The sequence below is a fragment of the Carassius gibelio genome, chromosome B7 (assembly GCF_023724105.1).
Source record: "Carassius gibelio isolate Cgi1373 ecotype wild population from Czech Republic chromosome B7, carGib1.2-hapl.c, whole genome shotgun sequence".
NCBI lineage: Eukaryota > Metazoa > Chordata > Actinopteri > Cypriniformes > Cyprinidae > Carassius > Carassius gibelio.
The window spans coordinates 27297590-27318114 of NC_068402.1; the positions used below are offsets into that span (position 1 = coordinate 27297590).

Genomic DNA, 20525 nt, shown 5'->3' on the forward strand with positions numbered 1-20525 from the left:
AACACATAATTTCTTTAAGTGTAAAACTTTTAATTGAGCTGTTTTTTTTTTTTTTTTTAGCTTTAACTAGTTGTTACCTTTATCAAATGAAAAGTTCTGGATTGGCTAGTTAGCTAGATGCTTCTGTAACAGCCATGAGAAAAAAACAAAAAAATAAAAAAAAATAAAAAAAGCTAGCTATTGATGAGTACCCAAAATCTAGGAGACATCGTTTTAACAGTGCAAAAGTATCACTTGTAGAGGGCATTATCAAAGAAACATTGTTTTTCATTTCTCACTTAGCCTATTTTAGCAATTTACTTGAAATAACAGGATTATCTGGTTGGAGCCTGAAGTGAGGGATGGTGAACTTAGTAGTCAGCAATAGAGACAGCGAGACAGCTAGGGGAGGGAAAGGAAGAGAGAGGCAGGCACAGAGGGAGGGGGAGAAAGGACAGCCGGCTCAGAGGGGGTTACACATCACTCGGGTGAGGGAAGAGTAGGAAGAGAGCGGAGGGGTAAAGAAAGGACAGAAAAGAAGCAAAGTAGGGGGATACTGCACTGTTTGTTTTTGTTGTTTTGTATTAGAGGGGGAAGTCTGACTTTCTCTTTAAATTAACGGATAAATCTTTTTAAACGGCTTCCATCTTTATTTGAACGAAACCAGTGGGCCACGAGGAAGACGCTGGAGTTTGAAGTGATTTGAGCGTTTGTGGCTTACTTTCTAAAGCAAGACACGCGGTTTGTAGTCCTGTAAGTGCTTAGCGACTTGATAGATTGTCAGAAGACCGAGCGAAACAAATATCCAAGTAACTTTATATGACTTTAGAAAAATTATTAAGAAGTTGCCAAATGCCATTGAGTTCTGCGAGAAAGAATAAACAATAGCTCTATTAGTAGCCTTTTAAATCACACTGATCTACAAACACGGGGAAGAAAACCTGATCTATATGGCGGCTGTAGCAAGTCCAGAATCAGAACCGAGCCAGCCAGCTCGCGTTTACTTCCAGACGCCCCCCGGTTCGACCGAGGAAGCCGAGACCCCGGTCCGCAAACAAGGACGGGTCACAGTGAAATACGACCGGAAAGAACTGAGAAAGAGACTTAATTTGGAAGAGTGGATTATTGACCAGCTAACGGATCTTTACGACTGTGAGGTAAGACTCGTTTGTGAAACCTTTACTGTCTGAGAGTAAGCTAGTTGTTTAAAAAACATTATTGGGGGTAACGTTAATAGCCTATATTAATACACAAAAGCCGTGACAAAGTAACCAGCGGGTCAAAAACCCATTGTATATTCATAGATTAGTGCGCTTTAATTGCAGCAGCGCTTAAATTATCTTGCGCAGCCACTGTAATATCATTACCAGCCAATGGGCAGACTGTAAGTGTGTGTTTAAGCGTCAATCTGCAGTTGACCCACATTCTATTTCCAGAGACTTTAAGCGCTAAAGGGAGAGCGCATTAGTTACTACGTTAACTGTATTTCGACTTCTTATCTACCTGCGCGAGTGCGCGTTTTCCAGTATCTAGCGGTGACGTCACAAACACGAACGCCATGATCGATAACGTCAGTGAGGCGATGGACCTGGAACTCGTAAGATAATAGTTACATATGTTACATGGCGCGCAATTTAAATGAAAAAAAAAAAAAAATTGTCTAAAGTCTGGAAAATGTGAGGAGGACCATATGTTGTATGTCATATGACTCCAATTTTAGTAACTTACATGTATTCATTTATTAAAGAGATTCGATTCTTTTCCGTTCACTAAAAATAATTCAGACCGTTTCTAAAAGCTACACCGAGAATTGTGTCCACGCCTCCAGAAATGTGCACACTTCCTATTATGCGTATTATATGCAAATATCTTTTGACCCTGTTATATAGGCCTAGCTTCTAACATCCACAACAAAAATAATTCACTTCAGTGTAAGTAAAATACTGGTTTGTTAACAATAAGTCACATTTGAGCGAAGAGGTTAACTATAAACCTGTCTCAGGATGAAACCTCCAGTACCTTGAAAAAAAAAAAAAAAAAAGATGAACATGTGGTTTGGTATACTCATGTCTGTGGTACCCTCCCCCAGTCAATAAACCACACCACTTGAAACAAATGATCTTGCTTGCTTTCTCACGTTATCTAAACTCATGTCAGCATGTTAAATCCACTTTTCCAACTTTCTTAGCTTTATAGTAATCAATAATCCATGACGTGGCAGTCTCTTCAGAGTCTTAATCCTTTTAATTTGAAAACTACTTAAATTGTCAGAGGCAAGATACCAGTTTTGGCGTGGAAGGAGCCGGTGTGGCATACTGCCATTTAGGGGGAAGCAGTCAAGTCATTATAATCTCACTTTCCCCACAGCAAGTGTTTGGTTTCCCTGGATATGGAGTGTATAGTATTTTAAAAGACTAGACAGAAATGCTTTAGTAACAAAGTTACAGATGTGGCTTGGTGTTAAGGAAAATTGCTGTGGATAATAAAAGGGAGGAGAAAACAAAAATACAGACTGGGAGGGTGAAGCATGAGGCAAGAAAACCATTTTTTTTTTAACTCGGCTACTGTGCTTTCTGGGCATGATTGACTGAGTCACTGCATTCAACTGAGACATCCTCCGTTAATGATGTTAAGTCATTTAGAAATTGGGAACTGATGGTAGTGTTAAATGAAGTTTACAAAATGAGGATGCAAAAATCAAGGGAGAAGTAAACAGACAATCATTGATGGAGACTAACAGGCGGTCTCTGAAAGAGTTGGAGGGAGGGAGGGAGGTATAGAGAGGGACAGCTGTGCCTTTGGCCAGAAGCACAAAGATAGCATTTTTTCCCCCCTCCTTCCTCTCATTAACACTCACACAGTGTGTTAGACTTTGCCACATACAACTGCACTTTTAACACATGCTGTTATTGCAAAATAAAGGTCTTATTTGGACTTTAGGTTTAAATGACAAGTGTCAAGTGTGTGTATTTAAACACTCACCTTGCTGAAGTAACAGGGTTTGTCCACAACTCACGTTTGTCACTAGTTCATTCACATGAATCAGTGAATTTGTCCATACAAGAAGGAGAAAGGCAAATGGGCAAAAGAAAAAGAGGATGAAGGATCTTCTGACAGGCTTGGGAGGAGAAGGAGAGGCATAATTGCAGTTTCTGGGATCATCGGGTTGATGCCACATAATGGAGACTGCTGAACCGTGAGTCATGACCAAAGGAAATACCAGTGACAGGCGAAACTGCAGGAAGCGTGTGCATATGTTGTCGTGACTCTGATGTTTTAAGAAGGCAGTAAAGGTCACAGTGTTGCTTGACCTCAGCTTTGGTGTAGTCCTGTGTGTGTGTGTGTGTGCACATTGATACATTGTGTCAGGATGTTGAGCCACTCTGTTTATTACCTCTATATTTGCTTGATGTCGAGTTCTTCTATCTCCTTACTTCTTTACACTTACTCTCAGACTTTATTTGAATATTTCAGTTCCTCACCTGCTAGTGGCTGACAGGAACACCCCCCCCCTCCCTTTGCACCTGTGTGTTTGTGTGCTACAGTACATGTTTCTGCATGCATGTGTGTTTTTGTGTATAGGAGAAAGAACAGGTTTAGGCATGTCTATGTTGATGTCACAAAATACATATTTAAATAAACGACTTTGCATGTCTGTTAGAAATTTGCAAAAACAATATGCACACCTAATCTACACTACCGTTCATAGGTTTGGGGTCTGTATTTTAATTTATTTTTTGTTCAGGGATACTTATTTAGTGACAGTAAATAGTTATTTTAATCTTTAACAATACTTTACAATATAACTCATTTGTTTTATTTATGATCAAATAAATGCAGCCTTGGTGAGCATAAGAGATTTACATTAAAAATTATATCAACCGCAAAATTTTGAATGGCAGTGCACATAATTCATAACAGTCCGCAGATCATTTCTCTGCATTTGACTCCAAAGGTTCTCAGTTGTTTACTGACTGTTTTCACTTCTGAGGTCAGTGCACTCCCTTTAAGTAAACAGTTTACTCATAATTACTGTAAGCAATCGTGAATCATTCAGTTGATTTATCATGCAACATATTACCTGCCTGTTTTTGGATATCATGAACAAGGCCAAACCTTTTTCATATTTTAAAGATTCACATTTCATGATTTGTCATTTTCTGAAATGTTACCTTTTTTTTTTTTTTATTACATCTGTTTTGGTTTTTAACTTTAAATTGTTTAATTTTACTTTATAATTACTGTTGACACATACATTATAATTTTAGATGCACTTCCTCATAATCATATCATGCACTGTGTTTACATTATGGTACATACTAAAGAGCAGAAGCAGCTTCTGTTTTATTGTTTTAGACCTTTTGGTTAAGTGTCAGGAAACATGAATTGTAACAATTTATTAATGAATTTAAAGGTAATGAATTTAGCTAGAAGCCAAAATGTATATCAAGCAGATATAGATGTATAAAGATGTTGATTATAATGTAGTAGTAGCACAATATTGGTGCACTTACTAAATTCTTAAAAGTGTCCCATCACCAGTGTAGTATATGATTTTTCTTAGTGAAAGTGTGAATTTGGATGCAGCCATCGTCTTAATTTGCTCAACATCTAATTCAACATTCTACTAGTTACATGACTGTATATTTACATACCCACTCTAATTACAGAGAGGGAGAGGTGAGTATACAGTACACACTAATGCTGATGCCTTACTATATTCACTCCAATCTAAGAGTTAGCATCCTCTCAGATGATCTCAATAAAATCATCTTGTGTGTTATAAATGATTTACATTTATAATGTTCTTTTCTCTAAAAGTGAACCACAAACCATGTTAAATGGTCCTCAGTTACGGACCTAGAGAGACTTATTGATCTCAACATACACACAAGTATGTCTTCAGTTCTTGCCTTTTCCGTTGGTCACTCAGTGATCATTATGTAAAAGGGACTGATCTGTTCTGGAAATAGCTTTGCTTTTTGTACACAGCCTAATTCAAGAGCAGGGGATTCAGCAAAGTGAACCAAGATAACTTCTGGAAACAGACAGACTGTCTGGCTCTTTAGCTTCTTTATAATCCAGTTAAGTAATTCTGTGTTTCTTTTGAAAGTTACTGTACATTGAAGCCAACTAGCAATATAGTGAACTATACTTTCATATTATCCATGCGTTACAATGGTTGACCACACAACCATTTTGTGCAGTGGAATAGTTGAGCAAAAGAAAAAAAAAATGTGGATAGCTTTAGCATGCCATGCTTTAAATAGAGCAGTACAAATTCAAAGAGGGTCTTTAACCATTACAGCAGAATTTTTTTTTTTTTTTCACACCTAATGTGTGTTGAGTTTTTTATTCTACATGTGACAAATGTGTTTAGAGAGCTAGAGGGGGCATGTAAAGCTGCCTTCAGATTGCCATTGGACCACTAAATTAAGAAGTAAAGAAAAAAAAAAATATCTATATCAGTTCTCCTCCCTTCTTAAACATGCAGACCAATCGCTACAATACAAACTCATCTTGGCCTTGGCTGTACCTGTGACATCAGCAGCCATATGTTAGGTCAATGGGTGTAGTCACAGCAATGTATATCCTTAAGTCTTTTAATGATACCGAAACACTTTCATTACTGTAAAGGGTTTCGTTTTAATTACCACTAGAAACCTGTAATTACAGAAACGAGAGCAGCGGAGTACAGTGACAGTTTCCTGTTTCCCTCTTTGATTTCTAGCTTCATGTAAAGGCTGGATTATGCAGAAGTGGATGTTTCTTTTCAGTGTTTGTCGGCCATATTTACTCTTGTTAATGGAAGTGCCCTGTTTTGGAAGTACTTGGTGGATTAGTGGAATTGTGGGTGACGTAATGAATTGGACTTTCAATCAAGTGTGAATAAAATACACATGCGCCAACTCTTACAGGAGCCCAGACAGAATATCCTAAAGTGCTCTAATCTAGGGAATTTGATGAATGCTTGCCTGCTTTATTCCGCTCCAGAAACGACAGACGAGAGAAAGAGAGAGAAGCTAGCAGGTGTTGCCCTGTTGGGTGTTTCTCTTATCACCTCTTGTCCTTTATCTCTTTTCCATTGCAAAATGTTCTACTTTAGAAGGAACAACCAAGTAGCCAGATTTCAATAGACTAAAAAAAACCCTCTGTGCACTGTATTTGATTCAAGGTCTCATGATATTTTGTAAAATTATGTAAAATAGCTCATATCGTCCATCAGTTCAAATTTTTGAAGCCTGTTTATTTAACACAGAAAGTTTTTTTGTCAGCACAGATTTACCTGAATTATCTTGTGAGATTTGAAATCAGTATTTGAATATTTACCATTACATGTTCATGGTTCTCTTATGTTGGTTAATGTTCACTATCAATATCTTTTTTTGCTGAATAATCAGACATTTACTTTGGTGGCACATTTCCTGAAAGAGAGGATGCCAGAGAGTCTAAATGATTTCCATTCAGATTAATGGAGATGAATTTAGACTGAACCAAAACATATTGCTTGCTGTGTAGCAGCCTTAAATCTGTATAGTTCTGTGGGCTTGCCAGTTGATTAAGCTTAAGGACTGATTGTGATTTCTTTCATTGTGTGAGGTCATTATGGTTTATCTTAATTAGGCCTCTCTGCTTGTCACAGACTTAACAATCCATCCAATCACTACTAGTTCTTACATTTTTCTTTCTGTCACTCCAGACTCTCTCAGTGCATCTGGATTCTTTTCTCTAATGGCTGCTTGTGATTTTTCCTTTTCTTAAATTTTTGTTTAGAAGGAAGTGGAAGGTCTGATGTGTAGTGACCTGTTGATTTTGTGTTTGTGCTAAGATGAGCTGCAGTATCTCTATGGGAACAGCTCCCATATGATTTTGTCTCTTGTATAAAGCATGCGCTCCCTCCCTAGAGGTCATGGCATTTGTTACATAATGTGAAAATTCAGAGACACTGAGTTTGTTTACAATAATTCATTAATTTCATTTCCACATAGGGGTTTAATACTGCTACACAAACATGACTGTTTGGTACATACCTCAGTTTTAATGTCGTGGTTTTATATGGTTTCGGTACAGCACAAGGAAAGATATGTATGTATGTATTTATATATATATATATATATATATATATATATATATATATATATATATATATAATGTGTGTGTGTGTGTGTGTGTGTGTATGTATGTATATATGTAGTGTTGGGGGTAACACATTACAAGTAATGCAAGTCATGTAATCCGATTACTTTTAGTAACCAGTAAAGTAATGCATTAAAGTAATGCAGTTACTTTGTTTTCCTATTTATTGACTCTCCTGTGTTCTGTACAGACTACTGTTCTACTTTTCCTTCAGCCTGAGGCTTATTCCTTTCACTTTTTGGTGTAAAAGTGTTTTTATATTTGCTAAAAATATCACTTGTTATATTAAAAACAAACAAACAAGCAACCTCATCCCAGATTTAATAAGTAATGCAAAAGTAACACAAAAGTAATATAACGCAGTTACTTTCTATAAACAGTAACGAAGTAACGTAATTTTTAGGGAGTAACGCAATATTGTAATGCATTACTTTTAATGCAAGTAATAAGTAACTTTCCCCAACACTGCTCACAGGTAAAGTAAAATATAGTATATATTTGTTCATTCATGATTATTTTGCGTTAAAACTAGTAAAGATGGAGGGATGATCGCACTCACTCGTGCTCTGCGCTGCCATTAGAATGAGGTGTTTATACAGCGATCTGGCGCCACAGTGTTTGAATTTCCTGAAAAAAATGTAATGACCCAAATTTTTGGTACGAATAGCCACACGTGTCCCATTTCACTCAGTGGTCAAATTGTAAAATAATAATAGCCTATTAATAATAATAATAAAAGGTGGGGTTTTAATTTCTTTTGTAAATTTGTCTCCATTTACAAAATTTACAATAAATATGACAAAACCACCAAAAGGTAAATGATTAATTGGATCATTCAAGGCAAACTGCTCATTCAAAATGGCTAATTTATCGAAATGGACCTTTGAATCCGGCTCACTTGATTCGTTCAAAAACCGCACCATTCAAACCATACTTTTAAACTCTCAAGAGGAGTTTTGGTTTGTTTGTTTGTTTGCAAGATACTGTTAGCTCTCATATCATCTCTAAGTCCCCGTCACGCATACAGAACAATAACATTATGTCAGGGGAATGGCTTTAAATTCTAATCAAGAAAAAAAAATTGTATATTCTGTTGTCTTCTTTTTAAAGCACTTAAAAAGTTGTGCTTGAATCATTTTGCAAGACAAATTATGAAGATTTGCTTCAGCTTGTATGTTACAGTACCGAGTTCTGATTGGCTAATGGCCAGTTATCATAAGTTGATAACTTTAACATTTGCATGATACATAATGAAGTAATGTACATAATTCGCATTATTACTGAACCAAAGGGGATGGTTAGGGGGATGGTAGTTTTACAGAAGGGATGCTTTTCTTTTTTTCAAACAGGTGGGTTCCATCCCCCCCTTAATTGGAGCCTTGGTTTACACCCCTATAACACTCTACAATCATAGCTACTTGTGTAATAAATAATGAAAGATAGAAACTATTTTTAAAGAAAAGACAACATAAGATCGGTTCCTTTCTCTTTATAGCATTGCTGATGTTTAAATAAAGGTAAAATCTCTTTTCTTTTTTGTTGTTGTTCTAATGAAAGGAAAAAGGCCTGCTTACTCAGTGTGTATTCATCAGTGTGTTATCTGCTGATAAGCCCCCAGTGTGTGATGATAGTCAGCGAGTGTGTAGAAATACACCCCCACACCTCGCTGGCCCAACCAGAGGCCTCTCTCCTGGGGCGGCGTGTGTCCCTAGTCCTCCTCTCCCAGCTTTCTGTCAGCACCATTGCTGTCTATCATACAGTCAGATTGCAGCCAGCGCTTAGAATAAATCAATAGTACAGCACTGTGTGTTTTACATGAGATAGATCAGGGGTTAGGTTAGTAAAGTGAGCTGTTTGAGGTGGAGAGTTAGTGATTCAGAGCAAATATCTGTACTTGACTTGAGACCTCTCGTCTCTCCCATTTTCATTTAGAATTCACCTGAATGTTCTAAAACTAGCAATAGTATGTATTATTACTAGAATGGAGTGAAATGGCATTTGCTGAGCACAGCTTGCTTTCTTTGTCCAGTTATTTTAGTTATAAAATATACTGCACTTTTTATAATTTTATTATTTAGTGCACTGTTAATCTTCTGGTTATTTACCCACTGACCTTAATTAGTTTTGATGCCATATTGAATTTATCACAGATTAAAACGAAGCTGTTAGGGGTAGACTTACAGAAGGAAATGCACTGTGAATCTTGCTGTACAGAGAGTTGTTGTTAAAGGGGGGGTGAAATGCTCGTTTTCACTCAATATCTTGTTAATCTTGAGTACCTATAGAGTAGTACAGCATCCTTCATAACTCCAAAAAGTCTTTAGTTTTATTATATTCATAAGAGAAAGATAGTCTGTACCGATTTTTCCCGGAAAAACACGAGTGGCTGGAGGCGTGACGTATGGGCGGAGCTAAAGAATCACGAGCGCCAGTAGGCTTTTGGGTTGAGCGCGTCTGGAAGCTGTGACACCGTGAGGACAAAACCAACCAAAACAAACCACGACTAACAGTCAGATTCAGCGTATATTTATGATCCAGAATCAGATCCAGAGGCTGAAACTGAACAAGAGCAGCATCAGCAATCATTCTCTATGTGGTATGTACTGAAACTGTATATATTTGCTTAGCGGTTTTGGAAAATGACTAAGTTCCACTTTGTCGTCTTTTTTTTTTAAGCTGTACATGTGGAAAGTGCAGTTTTTTCATGACAACATCGCATGTTGTTTACTTGATGTGCTTACGCGCCGATAGCTAAGTTAACAACACAGAGATATTTGAAGCAGTTTTACTCGTGCAGTTTGATGACAACATCGCATGTTGTTTACTTGATGTGCTTACACGCCGATAGCTAAGTTAATAACACAGATATTTGAAGCAGTTTTACTCACCGCATGCGGATCCAACACACGATCCTGACCCTTTTTCGTTGGGACTGCATTATCCTTAAGAAATAAACGATGTGCAAATCCGGCGTCAAACTGGACCTTGTTTGTAAAACAAGCATCTTCGAAATGCAGGGGAACAAACAAAAACACTTGCACAACTCCGTTGATGCTCTGTAAAAATAAACTCCATCCCATGGTCCCTTAATGCTGTTTCTCTTTTGGTAATCTGTGCAGGGTTGTCTTGCCCTGGCAACCAAAAACACACTTCTTTTGTGACATTTCGCGACGCTCTGATCAGTGAAGTCTGTTGTGCTCTCAGTGCTGTGCTATACAGGAGCGCGCGCTCTTCCGGCATACGCACCCTCAGGACCCATATAAGGAAATTCCGCTCCATCTAACGTCACACAGAGCCATACTCGAAAAAAAACTTTACGAAACTTGTGACAAACCGGAAGTAGTATTTTTGGAACAGAAATACTCCTTCAAACGTACAACTTAATTTTTGAAACTTTGTCCATGTTTAGCATGGGAATCCAACTCTTTAACAGTGTAAAAAACTCAGTATGCATGAAATAGCATTTCACCCCCCCTTTAAACAACTTTACGAACTTTTGACCGCACTGTACTTCTGTCCCTCACAGCTTCGGTTTCATTCCTGTCAAAAAATAAATATGGCGCTACCCTGACTAAGATCTATAGGCTTTAATGAATAAGAATTCTCACACATTCACAGGTAGTAGCTTACGTTCATGTTGAAAAAGAACACAAAATGTAGCTTATTTAATTTAGTTGACTATATAAATGAAAGGATAACTATAGTAACCAGAATTAGTTTGCTTCTCCGTTGGTGGGCAGAACCTCCTTCTTGTGGACCGTTTTGGTGGCACTATTGTTTATTTTGCTCTTACTCTTAAAACTATGAATGTCCAACCTCGATTGATAGATTAAACTTTTATACACTTATTTAAACACTTATTTTTAAATGTACCCATTTGAAGATTCCTAAATGTGAATTTATTTTCTATTTGTAAGCGTTCTTTAATTTTTCCCCTCAGATATCTTCATGCAAAGCCTGTTTTGTGTTAAACTTCCTACTTTTGTCGGACTGAACTCTTCCCATTTTCAGATTAGCCATTTATCTCTACGCATTCCTGGTCTTTAAAAGAATCTGCTGTGTCTTGTTCCTTTGTTTCAGACAGCTATGACATCAGCTACGTTCACGGTCATGTCTCTTTTCTCAGTTTATCCACACGTATTTACTCACGTAGTCCACACACATCATGAAATGAATCATTTTTCCCCCCCGCGTATTGCTCTTGCAGTTCAGGATGTTGTTTTAATAGATAAAATATCTAAAGGAAATTCCCGATTTACTCCTCCAGTTATGTTGGATATTGTTGTGCAATGATGAAAGCTGTTGAATGTGCACACCTGGACTGGAACATAATTTGTCTCCTGAGTAATATTAAGCAACTTTTAGCATATGCTCACAGTACAAGACTGAGAGAAAGCGAGAGAATGTGTGGGTATAAAGACTTCAGATGAGTGGAACTGATCGTCTGATGTCTGCTCATTTCCTTTTCCTGTCTGATCACAGGTTCTCACTCTCAGTCTCACTCTTCTCTATCATCTTTATCTCTATTCCCTGATCTTATCATGGTATCAGAGTTTAACCAACTCATGCAGAAACCCCTTCAGTCATCAGCCACACGTAGAAATGGTGGCACTTGAATATGTGATCCGATATCAGGCATTAATATCTCTGTCAGCGCTGAGCAAATATACACTTGCATCAGAGTGTAAAGAGTGTAGAACAACATGTGCTCTGATTGATGAAACACTTCAAACTCACCTAAACAAAAAGCACATTGACAATTCAGTGAGAATTTTAGGCAAGAGTAGGGTAAGATGAGGGTATGCGCTCTCTGTAACCCTTTTAATCTAACAAATTGTGCATACTTTTTGTAATATGAATACTATATATCCATAGGTTTATGTAGGACATTATACAATATAGAAATTAACATAAAAACCAGTGTCAGTATTGCGTATTCAAGAATCTGGGATTTTGTTTAGAATTGCTTAAGTTATTAAGTTCAGTTTTTAACTAAGGCAGCTTAGTGTCATTTAGTTCAATTATTCAGCTAACCTCATTCAATTAGTTTCAGTTGATAAGTTTTACTTATGATTAATTGTATTTTGTGACAGATTATTTATCCAGGCAATGAACAAAGTGATTCGCTTCGTCTTCTGCATGATAAATGAGGTAATAATCTCTCTGTGATTACTGGCAGTTGAATGTTGTTGATCTGTTTTGCCCTTCATGACGTCAGTCTCTGTCCTTCTCATTTGTCATGTGAAACTCAGAGGATGTTCTGGGGTTTCATTACAGGTTCTGTCAATGGCATCTGTGGCACAACGTTGATAATACTGACCAGTCCATTAGTATTTTTAGTATTAGTATTTGAGAATAGAGGAGTTCACACCCCACCAAAATCCAACAGTTCTGTTAAAATCACTTTTCAGAAAATTTGATGATTAAAGAAAATATTAACAGTTAGAATCCAACCAGCTAGAATCCAAGACCTCAAGCATTTAAGTTGCAGATGACATAAGTGCAGTGCTTTTAATAAACGGAGCGTTCATTCTTGTAGGAGCCTAAAATAGTTCTTGTTCTTCATGTCAACAGGCCTTAATATAATAGAATTGTTTCCTGACCTTGTCTATGTGAAGTTCTGTGCAATTTTGACTTCATGATGATGTAACTTTGCAAAATACATCAATAATACCACAATAGCATGTGAGGTAACTCTGTAAATCACAAGGAGGCCTAAAGCACTGTTTACATGGAGTAATCTCTACTCGTGGGAACTCTGTATACACAGAACTAGAAATATATCTATTTAGACAAGTATTTCCTCCTCAAAAGGATGATTTACAAGACTACATGCTTGACATGTCAAGGTTGTGTAGGAACTCAAAGCATTTTGGGTAAGTTTAAGTTATGTCTGGCACCTCAAGGTCCCCAGTAGGGAAGCCATATTGCCATCACCCTCATCCTCAGTGATGAAGACGGTTGTGTAATGTAGGTCAAAGCAGAACTGATTCCAAGACCCTCCTGCTCTCATAATGTCGCATCAGATGACGATCACGAGACCTGCAGATGCTCATATACACACATGCTGAATTATAAAGGTCACATGAACACAGACATGAAGGCAGTCATCCATAAAGCCAGGGTAGACATGTTCTGACTAAAGCAGCTCAACACACCTGCACAATGACCGATGCATTGACTCACATGGACACAAAGCACTTAGTCTTAAGCTCAGACAGGCAACAGACCGCCCACAGTTCATTCACTCGCTGGCTGATGAATATTATACACATAAATAACAAGAACTGTCTGGAATCACCAGTTCCAGTCTGGTCCCTCGTGCTTGTTTGTGTTATCAATTACAGATTTGAGAATCAAAACAATCAGTTAGTAGGATCAGACTGTATTCTGAGAGTCAGAAGTCTGGTCCTGCAATGCACACATGCTCCATAACATTTTTGACTTTGTTCATTTGTTACGTACAGTACAGTTTTAAAATGTATTTATTTATTTTTTTCGGTTAAGATTTCATATGATCACATTGGCCTTATTTATTTGATAATAATGGCAATATTGCTAAGTATTATTACAGTGGTCTTTTATTTTAATAAAGTTTGAAAAGTCATTTATTCCTGTGATGACAAAGCAGAATTTTCAGCAGCCATTGCTACAGTCATCCACCAGTAATCATACTTATATGTGCGTTTGCTGCTCAAGAAACATTTAGTTTATTATTACCAGTGTTACAAACATTATTCTTCTTAAAGGGATACTCCACCCCAAAATGAAAACCCACATAAAAAATACTATAGTAATTTATAGTAAATACTATAGTGTTTTTGAACTATAATATAGTACTTGATTTAATTTGTTGTGGTAATTCTACAGTTGCCGTAGTAATATAACAACAATACTAATATAATCAAATCAATTTACCCAATACTGTACTAAGTTTTTTTACAATTACAAACAAACACACACACCATGACACAATTTTCAAAAATCTTTTTTTTAAAATGTTTTTACTGTTGCCATTGATCAGTTTAATGTGTCCTTTCGAATTAAATGTATATGCATTGTGGTTGATTTGTTGACTTACGGATTCCAACCTTTCAAAAGGTTGTGTGTATATGTGGCTCTGATCACTGTTGGATCTCATAAATAGTTAGAATGAAATTCTATTCCCCTGTGTCTGAGTTGCTGACAGCACTGTTTGATTTAGGATTATTTAAAGAACAACTGGGGTCTCCTACACAACAAGTGTGCATTGCAAGTAAAATATTATGCATTTAAACGAAATATTTTAACAATATATAACTATTTTTTTCTGTCTGTAGTAATTGTAAATGTATAGGATCTGGGCTGGAAGATGCCAAATGTCATGAGAACTAAATTATTGTTTGAATAATTACAAATTTTTTTTTTCATCTACAAATTTCTAGCTTAAAAATACACACAAAAATTAAGTTGGACCATCAGTATCAGTATTACATTATATTCTACACATTTTAATTTGAAACCATAAAGGCACTTTCTAATAATATATCATATAGAAATCAGCTTCTTCTCTCATTCCTGTACTTTTTTCCCCTTTTAACTTCTGTTCTAGTTTTTGTACTAGTCAAGTTGAGCTTAATCCTGAAATTTGTGCGGTACATCACCTATTGTTGTCATTTACTACCATTGCTTGCAAAGTTCCTCATTTGCTTTGAATAAAAGCATCTGCTAAATGACTTGCCATAAATGTTATAGGCCTCTTAAAAAAAAAAAAATCAGTATCAGTCATAAAACAACAATTGGAAACTGCTTCTAGCAAGGTACCGAACCCCTTTACCCAGGGGTCTGTGTTTCTTATAAGTAAGTCTCTTTGGATGAAAGCATTGGCTAAATGAACATTAATTGGTTGTCTGTGCATTTAGCTCTGTGGATTAAATGATAAATAAGTTGATAGTGAGAAGCTTTTTGGTTTTATTTAGGTTGAATTTCCTGTCTTTTGCTCGGATTTCTGTTTCAGCTTTACTCCTTTTATCTTTTTCCCTGTCTCTCTGAGTGACTAGTAGCACATGGTGCCCACATGTTGTGCCTTGCATTCTTTGTCTTAGTGTCTACACACACACACACACACACACGTACGGTTTCACATTCCAGCCTCTAACAGCCAGCTCAAGTGGTTTTTACAGCTCATTCGCTCCTGTGTACTCATGCACCCTTTAGTCATATGTGCACTGCTCAGTCATAGACACAAATTGAAGGTTCGTAGATTCAGTAGAGCAATTAAAGCTTCCATTCACATGTGATGGTGCCATGGCAATATCAGTGTGCCTGAATGAACTGTAGTGTGTGTGTGCTTGTGTTGCTGAGAGAGAGAGAGATTTGGGCAAGGGGTATTCAGGCAGGTGCAATGACAGCTGGTCTGGGCAGCTCAAACCAAGGGGGAGGAAAAGAGTGGTGACAAGATGAAGTACTGATAGTAGCATTGAGCACAAGAAAGAAAGAGAGCATTTGAATGACAAAAAAAAAAAAAAAGCATCAGCTCTAGAAATAGACCTGTTTTTGCAAGTGCCTTTTGATTATTTAATTGTGAAGCAATGGGCAGTTTTATGTTCCTCGCTTCACCGCTTGTTTCTCTAGCCAGACGATATTTTAATATGCCGTATGAGTCACTGCACCAAAACCACTGTGAGCTTATACTTGTTCATAAGGCTTGTGAGTGTGTGTGTGTGTGTGTGTCTGGAAGAGGAAGATGAAGTGTGTTTTGGAAAAGGCTTTGAGGGAGCAAATGTTTGCAGAATAGGGGGAGATAAAACGTGTGAGAGAGAGAAGGGAGGTGGGGGTGCTACGAGTCTTGTGAAGACCATTTATAGCTTTGTGGAGAGCGAGATATATAGTCTTTACTGAAAGAGACCACTTTATAGAAAGAGACCAAATTTGGGAGGCCAAAAGGGCGACACGATAAAAATACAGTAGCTATAATTGAGGTTTGGAGCCTCCACTGGCACAGTTGGATTTTTGCTTTTGGAAACACAACTAAAACTCACATTAGAGAGATAGTGTTTGAATTTTTATTTGAATCAGGGTTTTGATTTGATTTAAAGCTATTAGGGAAGTTGGTTGTGAGTAGAGACAAAGGCGTCTGACTTGAGAAAGAGAAGCAGACAGATCTGTTTCATGGCCAGTGCCTTGCCAACAGCCCAAGGCCAAATTTGTGAACTGGACTGATAGAAGTAGCCAGACACGGCAATATTTCTCAAAACAAACATGCTTATCTGAATCTGTGCAAAATCACATTTGGTCCCCAAAGTTTTTTATTACTGTATTCAATTCCTCATCTCTTTTTCAGTCTTGATTTTCTGTCTTGCTAATAATTAGATGATGCTGGAACTTGCCATTCTGGATAAAGTAGGAGGCATCATAATTACATCTAACATATTAACAGTAGATTTATTTTAAGATTGATGGTCAGCCAGACAGCAGGATTATTAGCAACAGCACACTACATGTTAACAGCATGCTAGTATGTTCACAGATCCAATCATAAGTTGATGTGGAAATACATATTTTAGTAAACTGTAAACTCCAATTTTAAACCTAATCTTAGGATAAAAAATAAATAAAAATCAAACCTAAAAACAAAACATGGACACAAACGTTCATTAATATCTCACAGAGCTATTGTTCGTATTGTATTTGTTTGTCCTGTAATAAATGCAGACTTAATAGAACTTTAAAATTCATTTAAAAAAATCTTACTGACTCGACCCAAACTTTTGAACAGAAGTGTTTGTAATTTTATTATTGATTTATTATTGATTATTGAACTTTATGATTATTGTATAAATCATTAATACCCCTCAAAATGTTACACTATCTAGACATTTGTACTTCATTCCAGGGCAAGTAGACACGGATCTTTGCACACATTGAGTAACATACCCATCATTACCATAATCCACGGAAGTGATTAAGTGAAAAGTAAAGCAAATGGAAACATAACTTAATCGAAACTGAAAAACAAAACAACAAACAACAACCACGACAAAACTGCAAACAACCTGGATAACTTTATTATGTATGATGATGCATGGTTTTGTCCAAAGACTGTTAACTGTTTGTGTGACACAAGAGATACCCCTAGTGGTGAAGAGGCAGCATTACACCAACCTTCATCATCTCTGGTGGGAACAAGGACATGCTATCTAACAAATCTCCATACACACTCACATACACAAACAATTCAGAACCCTCTGTGCAACCAGCGTCACGTTGTCTTTGCCTAGCTACTCTTTCCTCATGGGGTTTCTTTCCTTCTGGGAATACTGCAGAATTTCTTAGAGCTGTAGGGAATTACTAAGAATAGTTGTCATTTCCATGTAGATTTTCCTTGGATTATAGACGCATCTTTGATCCAAACAGATAATTACCTTGTAATTCATGTTGTTTATGCTTATGTTTCACAGGAGGAGGCGATTCCAGAGCTGGAGATTGATGTGGATGAACTGCTGGACATGGAGAGTGATGTAGACCGTGCCGCAAGGGTCAAGGTATCCTTCGCAAGAATTACAGATTCAACATTTTAGAACATTTTCCATTACATCTTCAGTTTTAAACAGATTTTACATTCGTATGACTTTTTTTTTCTCATATTGTCCAACAGGAACTGCTGGTAGACTGTTATAAACCTACTGAAGTGAGTACATTATCATGTATCTAAGAGCAGCCAAATTATGCACAAATTGTTAGCAAAATCAAATTAGGCAAAGATATTTCACTGTAACTCATTTAAAGAACATTAAGTAAGGAATAATTGACAACAGGCCATTTTTCTAATAATTCAGTGTCCCTTCATCAATTATTCTGCTTATACTATGGTAACCTGCTGCTACTTCTAATGGTAACTATGCATTTCCCTGAAAATAACTGCTCACCTTAGATTGTTTTATCAACCAATTAGATTCAAGCATTCAATGGCCCTGTAGTAATGATAAATACAGATAAGTTATGTGTACATATTTAGGACTGAAGGTCTGTGCACAATGAATCTAAATTTTTGCTCGTCAAAAAATAAATACAAGGTCATATTGTGTCAATCATGTTTACACACTGCCTCCAAGAGTTTTGTCCATCATAAAAAATTTTTTTTGGATCAAGTTTAGATTTTTCGCATTTTTGCATCCGTATCAAGCATTATGATAGGAAGGGATGACGAATGTGAAATAATAATAATAATAATAATAATAATAATTAAAAAAAAACCTCAAAATTTCTGACTCTGTGTGCAAGGACCATTAGTCTGTTGTAATTGTGTGAAAATCTGCAGAACTGAAGTGCCAACAAACAACCTCTCTTTTACATTTGTTAAAAGATTCTTATTAATGATAATTTTTTTCTCTCCTCTGTAGGAGTTTGTAGCTGAATTGCTGGACAGGATCCGTGGCATGCAGAAGCTCAGTACTCCTCAGAAGAAATGAAGCTTCTCCCACCTCCACCTTCCATCAACCAATCTCATCCCTCCTTTTCCAATTTTAGGGGTGTGACCTTTCACCCCTGAGCAGGTGCTCATCCAATCCCATTGCCTCTTTTGCATCCATTGGGGAGGAGGTGGAGGCAAAATGACGGGAGATTCAATCAGATCCTTATAAGCAGGGCTTATTTTTCTCATTTTATTGGTTTTATTTGTATTATTTTATTCTATTTCACTTTGAAAAGGGGGAAAATGTCATTGTTTTAAAATGTTTTGAAATGCATTTCATGTTACTATACATTACTGTGCATATGATCTTTGTGCATAGAATGGTTTTATTTTATGAGTTTGTATTTTTGTTAGAATTTTGTTTTCATTCGGTTCCAAAGCTCCCTGCTCTGTCTCAGTGAACACATGGACTAAAAACCTTTTGTGAAACTGTGACGATACTTGGTTAAAAATGACATCAGAAGAAGTTAGAGAGAATCTCTTGTGGATTTTTTTACCCTCTGTTTTTGATTTTCCTGTTGCTTGAATAAGTGTGCAGGAACATTCATGGAAATTTTAATTAAAAAAAAAGGAAAACTAATAAAGTGAGTGATTAAAGCTGATTTAGCTGAGTGAGGGAGTTACTTTGGATTTGTGGTATTAACGGAAAGGGAGCCGTGTGTAGGAAAAATTGGGTCTTTGATTCTTGTCTTTAATTTTCCCCTGTCTTACACATACCACAAACACACACACACACACTGAAATTCATGGGCACCACCACCCTCAGGGATCAAGAGAAATTACCACACACACACAACCACAGCTGTGCCTCTTGGGCCTCACATACATCCACAGATGTGCACACACTGACTCTTCGAAAGACCGATAGGGAGGAACTGGAGAGCAGGCTAGACAAGCTGCAGTGCGTCACAGTCACTGCCAAACGTACGTTTAGAATTAATCCTCCCACATGACTCTCCTAAATCATCTTTCCCAGGAAGCCATCTGCTCTTTTAGTCTCAGCCAATCAAACATTATAATAAGAGGGCTAATAGTCTCACTCAGTGCTCTTGAAAATCACCAATCCAACATTTCCAGCAGGTGTTTTAGGAGAGCTTTTCTCATAACATACTAACACATCACTAGCATCTGTAGATATGAATCATTCATAGATGCTCCTCCTCATCCCATCTGAATTCACTTATGAATTACTTCAAGTCAGGTACAATGACAACTGTCCTGGATGTTTAACACATGTCTTCTCTCTTTCTCTGCTCACTCTTTTTTCTTTTCTATTTTTTATGGGCCCCACATTTTAATTTTCTGTCTTTATTTCACCTGCTTCTCAGCATTTGATTTTACATGAGTCACTCTACCTATACTTTCAGATGTTGCCTTAGGTTACATTTATGTTATGACCACCAAATTAATTTAATCTTGATTGAGGAACGTACAAAAACAATAGCTGCACAGTGGAAATCTTTTTGACATTTTAGAATGAAAGGTTCTTGTACTTTCAATGATTCTTTTTCTAGAAAAGGAAGTTATATACTAAGCAATTTTTAGATGCATTAACTATTAACGTAAAATCGAATCAGTGCTGTTGGTTCTTTTCTCTCATTGGACACAGGAGGATTGAAAAAAATCAGTTGGATTTAAAAGAGAAACAATAATATGAATTTAGGATAAATGTAAACAACTGAGTAAGACTGTACTAAAGGTCATGTCGTTTGGGGAAAAAAAGTATCTTGTAGCAATACTAAACTGTCTTGTTTGTTTTTTTGCCCAATTTTGTTACACTTTTATGCAACTTTAATAAAAATATGTTAACTGATATTTTGTGTGGCTGTTTCTTTTCTTTGAAAGTTCTAAAAATGCTAAAAAAATATATGTTTCTCTTCTGTCCATTATGCAATAGTTCAAGTCGGTCTTTTTAGGGAAACTTTGTCAGTTGTAAGAAAATTCATGGATTTTCAGC

General features: G+C 36.8%; 1 protein-coding gene across 1 annotated transcript; it reads left to right on the plus strand.

Annotated features, from left to right (window-relative positions):
- Positions 1-351: 351 nt before the first annotated feature.
- On the plus strand, positions 352-20383 carry ppp1r14bb (protein phosphatase 1, regulatory (inhibitor) subunit 14Bb). Its single transcript, XM_052561336.1, has 4 exons — positions 352-1136; positions 17556-17639; positions 17753-17785; positions 18498-20383. Exons 1-4 carry the CDS (start codon positions 930-932, stop codon positions 18564-18566), a joined length of 393 nt encoding a protein of 130 aa, XP_052417296.1. The 5' UTR covers positions 352-929; the 3' UTR covers positions 18567-20383.
- The last annotated feature ends 142 nt before the right edge of the window (positions 20384-20525 follow it).